At 34.6% G+C, this 8,230-nt stretch overlaps 1 protein-coding gene across 8 annotated transcripts in view; it reads left to right on the top strand.

The window, feature by feature from the left end:
- The first annotated feature begins 856 nt into the window (after nt 1–856).
- Nucleotides 857–8,230, top strand: part of LOC108105577 — a 65,180-nt gene continuing 57,806 nt past the window's right edge. For 7 of the 8 annotated variants that reach the window (XR_005993977.1, XR_005993978.1, XR_005993974.1 and 4 more), the window contains exon 1: nt 857–2,469. Coding sequence is in view for 3 of the 8 variants with exons in the window: in XM_041819657.1 (XP_041675591.1) it covers nt 1,102–2,469 (1,368 nt within the window). In the remaining 5 variants the exon portion in view is untranslated. The remainder of the gene's footprint in view (nt 2,470–8,230) is intronic. The other variant, XR_005993979.1, reaches the window with a different exon arrangement.

The raw sequence follows: 8,230 nt of genomic DNA, 5'->3' as shown, positions 1-8,230 counted from the left end.
GTTCTGCATCGGCCCCGACCGCTCAACAGAAGGCATTAAACAAGTTGCATCAAACTTTAAGCAACAACAGACTTTATAACTTTATAAAGATTAATATTGAAACCGGATTGTGCTACAAGACAGGTTCCAGGTCAGTGAACTTTAATACTCTACATTGTACACAAAAAAAAAAAAGATTCATATAAAATATTTATTGGCTTAATTTTTCGGCGGTGCCTTTTATAACGTCTTAAACAAATAATAATTATGTTTAATATTTAGTTTGACTTCAATTATTTTTTTTTTCAATAGCCATCGATCTTAATGTTTAATTTAAAACATTTTTCCAATTATTTTTGAAGTTAATATTAATTATAAAAGAAAGAGATTATGCTTATAGAGTCCAAGGTATCTGCAAGTCGGGGCTATCCTTATTGCATTGATAAGTTTTATCTTTAAAAAATTTTTATGAATTAACAAGATTTCTCGGAAACATATGTAAATATGGAACAAAAAAGATTTGTCAATTCACCAAATTCATTAAATAAGGTTCTCATAATAACAAAGTAAAAATATATCAAAAATCACAAAGGTTGAAAATAGCTCAGAATCGTCTAGAGAAAAAAATAATTTTCTCTTAATTCAATCAAAAAATATATTTATATCAAATGTCAGTTCTCAGAAGCAGAAGAACTTATGTTTAAGTATAAAAAGATATGTTTATATCTTTAAAAAGCATTCTTGTACTTCTTACCTTCCGTAATAACAGACTAGTGCTTCCTATAAACGATAAAATATTTTTGGCTTTAGGAATAAAATAGTTTCAGTGTATCAAACATCTAATGTACAAACCCAAGCTGTATTTAACTGGTTTCAAGGCAATAGTGTGATTTCGACCTTTTGATGAAGCAACATCATATTGCATCAAGCAATAGTCGGAAAGTTTGCAGACCGATGTTCAAGTGTAGTTAAGAAATAAATATTAAATGGCATAAATAATAATAAAGTTACAGCTTCCAATTAAAAAAGCCAAATAACTATTAAAAAAAAAAATACAATTACTATGTGAATTTTTAGTAAGTTTAATTTGAAGCGGCTTAAGAAAAAAAATTTAACACCAAAATGCAAGGCCAAACTTATCAGGAGATGGTTGAAGGAAAACGTTTTTATCCGAGTAACTGTGATAATACATATGATATGGAGTTGCTGAAGGTTAATAATTTCTACGAACCCAAAAATAATATAGTGCAAAGTTCGAGCGATTTTCGAAAACGTTCAACTAATTTTGATGGATACCTAGGCCAGATTAGAAGTCTATCTAAAATCAACCATAGTCATCAAATCGGTACAAGTCTATCTTTAATTAGATCTGAGAATTTCTTATGCTATCCAAAACCACCAAAACCGAAACGCCGTGAATTTAGCACATATATAAATAACCCATCAGAAAAATGTCAAAATTATAGAACAGGAGCCAGTACTGTTACTAGCGCCATCAGATCACGAGCAGATCGAATCGCACGCATAGAAACAAGAGATTACAAGTTAAACACAAAACTAAAGCTTCAAATTGATAAACCGACAACGAAACCCAATGAAACCAGCCCCAAAATATCTCGATGCTTTTTTCTAAAAAGTTTCTACGATAAGGGCATCTCGGCTCCATCTAATCATTACAGCAAAGAAAAATGTAATCATTTCCAAATGTGCCATGATGGGGAATCTGCTGAATACGAAAATATTAAAGAACACATAGTGACCAAAAATTATGAAAGTCTTTATAGATTTGATAAAGTAAAACCCCATGAAAACCTTAACGATTTGCAGAACTTTTCGAAAAAAAATGTAACCAAGGCTACAACTACTGAATTGTTAAAAGCTACCGCAGAAAAAGTAAAGAAGTGTAATATTGATTTGGGACGCAAATTAAAAAGTTTAAATGATATACAACAGGAGCTAACACTTAATGGCAGTTTAGTTTTATTGAACGCCGACTCTCGACAATCACCTACTGCCAATATCCGTTCTGGGAAATTTATCACACCTTTTAAAATGGAAAACGGAGCTATATTTTCAAAAGGCAACTACAACGACATAAATAAATTTATGGCACCGTCTAGGTTGCACTCAATTCGTTTTGTATCAAGCACTTCGGTTTCATTGTGCAGCTGCAGCGGAACCTGTTTGGGTAACAGTTCTGAGCATAGTTATGAAGAAGATTGCAGTGAATGGAATGAGCACAAATATTCCAGAGTACCTTTGTACTACTATTCCCATAGTTGTTCCAATGCCTTGGAGGGTGTTTTTAGGAACAACTCTTATGACGACTTTCCGACCAACCTGGACGATAACTGTAGCACGTATTCTTGTGACGGTGATGATTGCTCTTACTTCGATAGAAATTCCTGCGATTCATCTAGTTCTATACAAAAACTTGAAACCAGGAGTGAAACCGAAAATTTTAAACAAAAAAAGGTAATTCTGCTAAAGGTAAGATGCAAAAGGTAGGATCAAAAAATGCTAGGTTTCGAAGTTAACGTTTCTGCTGGTATCGCTGAAGCGTGACTTGGTGATATACAGTATATAACTGATTTGGCCTATTTATTTGTACCTTAACGCTTAATTACGATTTATATGAGCTGTTTTCAAGAGGAAATGATTTAATCGAGTTCCGTGACTATAAGATACACGTTACTGTCTTATTCAATTTTTTTTTAATTTTAAGCGTCTTTTAGGCGTTAGAGTGGAGCTGGACGGATGATAAAACCACCTTGAGCTGCGGTATCACTTAAAGTTTCCGAGATGTTAGTGTTTTACGTTTTTCACGTGGACGCTTCGGTTGTGTCATTGGAAACTGCATGATTAATCCCAACTTTTTATCACTTATTGTCTCCTAGCGTTTCTACAGAAACCTGGATCTGTTTCTCGCAAACAGTGTGCGTGTCTGGATAATAGAAAAAGCTTAAGATGTGCTGGCATCTGAAAAATACACATGTCTAATCCTCACTCTCTAACTTATACAGTCGGCACATAATTTATTCGTACCCCCATGAGTTTCAAGTTTATTCCTTAATATCTCCAGAAATACATAATGGAATTAAAATGTAATATCTCAAATGAAAGATATACATTTCGACCATAACATAAAATAACAAGTTTAAACTTAAATACTAGATAATCTCATAAAATGAAGCCATGAAGGAAAATACTTGATTCCAGCTTTTAAGAGCGTTGGCAAGAATGTAATGGTTTATGGGTGTATAGCAGCAGGTGGAGTGGGTCGAATGGTCTTTATGGAAGATAAAATTAATAAATTTATGTATAAAGTCATTTTAGGCCAAAATTTAATTCCAAGTGCTCTTAAACTTGGACAGAATCCAGCGTCTTTCGTATTTCAAAAAGATAACGACCCGAAATATTTGTCGTATTTAGTGCAAGAGTGGCTTCTATATCACTGCAAGGATCAAGAACCGACTCTACAATCACCAGATTTGAACTCTTATGGGATATTTTATGGGATATCGTCCAGAAAAGAACAACATATCCTTGAAGGAATCTTTAAAAAGCGCATTAATACCTGAATGGGATTTAATTGATGCTGACGAGACGAGCAACTTTATAAAAAGCATGTGTCGACGTTTACAAGCTTCCATTAAGGCCAACGAAGGACCCACTAAAGATTAAAGTCCTTACGTATTTCTCGAGTTATTAGGGAATAAACTTCCAACTCATGGATGTACGAATAAATTATGTGCCAACTGTAGTTAGTCAATATAGTATTTGTTGCGCGGTACTACATGACTAAATCCATGTTTTTCTTAATGAAAGAGTAAAAATGGTGCACGGAAGTAATTGTTTTAAATTATTTTATTTTAAGATTCAAAATTTAACAAAAACGTTTTGAGGTCCATTACTGTTTTTCCTACGAAATCATGAAAACTAAGAAATCTTACATTAACAAAGTATTCGTTTTTTTGATTTAGCAATAAAGCCGTTGGTTTCCTTAATAGCTTCCAAGCCTCTCTGAATCAATTCCACTCATTTTTGGTACGTTTCTTCGGATATACTTGGCCATTCCATTTTTCTAATATCTTTTAGATATTATTTTTCCACGAAATCGTCTTTTCGCGGAATTTGAGCTTAAGGTTGACCAGCAAATTTCAGATGGTGTTGACAACTGGCCACATTTTTGTCTTTAAAAAAAATTAAATTTTCGCCTTCTAGACCCAATTTAGCAGCACTATAGTGGAGATTTTCCTTCAGTGCATTCAATTACCGAGTCAGAAATTGTCCGCCTTAATTTTGCCTTCTTTTAATTTCGAGTCCAGAGAAAATGTTTGGAGCTTTGTAGAAAAATTGTTAATTTCGAGGCTGTAAATATAATACGAATTATTAATCCGGTACTGTGTTGAGTGATTTTTATTCTTTTCTTTTTTTGAATGACTGAGACATGGATATACACGTATAACACGTGGTTTGGCACATGAATAGTAGCTTTATTGATTCAAAATATTCATTCCAATTAATCCATAAAAAATAAGCAATTAGAACAAAAATAAGGGAACTTCCTATTGTTATTTAAAACATTTTGATAGTACGAATATTTGCGAAATTTGTATTCAATTAGCGCTGTAGTTTTTCGAAAGTAATTCTTTTTTGGTCTGAGGAATTTTAAATTTATAAAGGAAATTCAGAGCTGGAGATTCAATGTATGATAAGTTGCATCTTACTTAAAGGGAATAACAAACTGTGTTTGTGTGCATCACACTGGTACTTAAAGTTTTCGACAAAATTGTGTTCGGCAAAATGAAGGCAGAGCAAATTATATTTTTTTTACTATTTCGAAATTTTTGCAATGCCATAATTTAGTTGCTTAGTAAAGGTAAATAAAGAGTGGCCCACAAAAGATTTGCGTTCTTAAATCGATATAAAAAACGTGTATTTTTGATTGCTTCAACTGGCTGTGCAGTAGCCCATTCAGTTGACCCAATTTTTAAACACATTTTCGATAGAATGGCCCTCAATGGCCCTGATGGCCCTGATGGCAACTTCAATCTCGTGATTCAATGGTCTCTGGGTGTTTGGCGTAACACTAATCCTTGAAGCCACCCCATAAAAAATAGTCCAATGGTATCAAATCGCAGCTGCGAGGCGGCCAGTTGACATCGCCGTTTCGGCTTATGCGATTTTCGAACGTACCGCGCAAAAGATCGATTGTGACGTTGGCTTTGTCGACATAGAGTCCTCCACCATTCGGGGAAAGAAAGTCGTTAAACATGCCGCGAAAGCGGACACCATTAACAGTTACGGCGGCTCCTTCCTCGTGCCGAGTTGACGTCGACGGGTTGTCATTGACACTTTCGGCCACCGCAGCGATATTTTCGACCGACCGAACTGGACGAGCACGTAAACTCGTTCTTTTATCCACAAACGATCCAGTCTCACGCACACGATTCACAAATCTATTCACAAACTGCGTGAAAGGCGATTTTCTTCGAGCGTAAGCTTAACCATTTCGTATAACAACGAACCTTCTACTAAATATGTGACACATTGACAATGATATTCGAAATTTCAAAGTCAAAATTATCGATAATTCAAAAAGCAAACGCTATATGGGACCCCCTGTAGTTGAGTTGACTACTTCTTTACTAGATTCGACAGAATTGGTTGCTAAGCTGCCATTTTCTCGTTTAAGTACTGCACTAAGTGATTTTGTAGTGATATCTTCATCATCAAGATCATCATCATCTACACATACACAACATATTTTTCTGATATGATACCTGCCTCTATCACCCTTTATGGGTGACACTTCATTTTTATAAAGCGTTTTTTAAGGATTTCTTCGATGATATTTTCTGTAGCATATTCCATAAATGTTTTATGGGATTCAAATCTGGTGATTGCAGAGGCGGTGTAAGCTCCTTGCAGTGATATAAATGCCACTCTTGCACTAAATATGAAAAATATTTTGGGTCGTTATCTTATTGAAATACGAACGACGATGGATACAGTACAAATTTAAGAGAACTTGGAATTCAATTTTGTGCGTTCAAAAATGACTTTTTTATGTTAGTAAGGAAATTATCTAGTATTTAGGTTAAAACTTGTTAGTTTTATGTTAAAAATATATGCTCGAAATGTATATCTTTCATTTGAGATATTAAATTTTAATTTTCGTTACAAACTTGCCACTCATGGGAGTACGAATAATTTATGTGCGAATGTACAGTGTTGGAAAAAATAATAGAAACGAATTTTCACTTTCGGTTTGAATACGTATTTTTAATAAGGAACGTGGTGATGAGTGGATATTTTAATTTTTTTATACATTTTTTATATACATTTATCTTACATACTAAAAACAAAAATGCATTTAACTTTATTCATTTAGCTAAAAAATTATATTTATGTTAAATTTCATGTTTTTGACTTGGAAATAAAAATAGAAACGAACTGACTAATCGTCTTACCAATTGACTAGCTTAGCAAAATTAACCATGAAATGTTTTCAGGTTTAATATTTTGTTGCGGTACCATGGTTTTTCAAAAATTCCGGCACACATACGAGGCATAGACTCCACCAGATAGGAGCATATTGCTGGCTCAATGGAGTACCACTCCTCCTGGACTTTCTCCCACAAATGCTCCTTTTTTTTTTGGCTGGAAACCACATAAACGTTTTTAAGAATGCCCCTCAAATACTCAATACGGTTTAAGTCGGGTGACTAAGCTGACCAATCCATAACGCCGACTTTATTGTCCTGGATCCCCTTTTTAGCAAGCTACGATGTGTCTTTGGGATCGTTATCCTGAATAATTTCCCACTTCAAAGGCATTTCATCTTCGGCATATGTTAACTTAACGTCCATCATTATGTTTAAATAGTCTGTAGCACAGATATTGCCCTGTATCCAATATAGTGGACCAACACCTGAAGCAGAGAAACATCCCCATAGCATTATGCTGCCACCAAAAACCAAGAGACCCTCCCGAACTGGAAAAATATCCTTTGGTCCGATGAGACAAAAATTGATTTGTTTGGATCTGATGGTAGACTCCATGTTAGATGTCCAAAAAACACAGCATTCGATCCCAAATACACCAAAAGGACGATCAAACATGAGATGGCAACATAATGCTATATACATCTAATAAATCAAAAAATTAAAATTAAAATATCCACTCATCACCACCTTCCTTATTAAAAATACGTATTCAAACCCAAAGTGAAAATTCGTTTCTATTATTTCTTCCATCACTGTATATATTTATGCTTTTGGTTCATAATTAAAGTTTTATTTTTCGGTTTCACTTATTTGGTGTCTTCTAGCATTTATTTCCGTTCTTTTTAAAACTGGAAGGTTTAAGAACATATTTTTTGTCCATTCATTAATTTATTAGATTTTAAATCTTAGAGTAAAAGAATACGAAGATACGCCATCGGAGCTTGGAATTGAATTAAGCCGCTTGACTTTTGTAGACGCAACAAGAAGAAGCAATTATGGCTTGCATTTATAGTGCAATCATGAATCATAAATCATAAGCATTCTTACAGAGACGTAACATATTTTTCCGATCTGGTACCTGCCTTTATAAGCGCCGAAGGTAAGGTAAGGCGTTGAAAATAACCGCCTCCGTAGAGCTGGAAACCATTTTTAAACCCCATACTCGTAGAGTAAAAGGGTATACTAGATTCGTTGAAAATTATGTAACAGGTAGAAGGAAGCGTTTCCCCTATATAGTATATATATATTGTTGATCAGGATCAATAGCGAAGTCGATTGAGCCATGTCCGTCTGTCCATACGTCCGTATGAACGCTGAGATCTTAGGAACTATAAGAGATACAAAGTTGAGATTAACCATGAAGATTCTTGACGTAGCAACCTACAAATGCCTACAAATTGCTTAAAACTAAAATTGCGGAAATCCCAGGAACTATTAGAAATAGGAAGTTGAAATCCAGTATGTATAATCTTTAGATGCTAGCGCATCTTAAAGTGGTACTATTATCCGGCCACACCCATCCATACGCCCACCAAGCTCAAAAGACGGTTTTCGCATTTTCTAGAAAAGCGGATATCTCGGTAACTATTCGTTAAACGTCTGAAAGAGATGCCTCTGAAACTTGCCACGAGGTTTCAACCGGCCACGCCCACTTTAACGCCCACAAACCGCGAAAAACTGTGGCGTCTATAATATTATTATGAATGCCTTCGTTTGACCTTGTATAACTTATTTTTGTT

This window comes from Drosophila eugracilis, unplaced genomic scaffold (assembly GCF_018153835.1).
Source record: "Drosophila eugracilis isolate 14026-0451.02 unplaced genomic scaffold, ASM1815383v1 contig_1722, whole genome shotgun sequence".
Classification (NCBI taxonomy): domain Eukaryota; kingdom Metazoa; phylum Arthropoda; class Insecta; order Diptera; family Drosophilidae; genus Drosophila; species Drosophila eugracilis.
The sequence above is the reverse complement of the archived record's forward strand: the minus strand, read 5'-3'. Positions and strand labels throughout refer to the sequence as shown.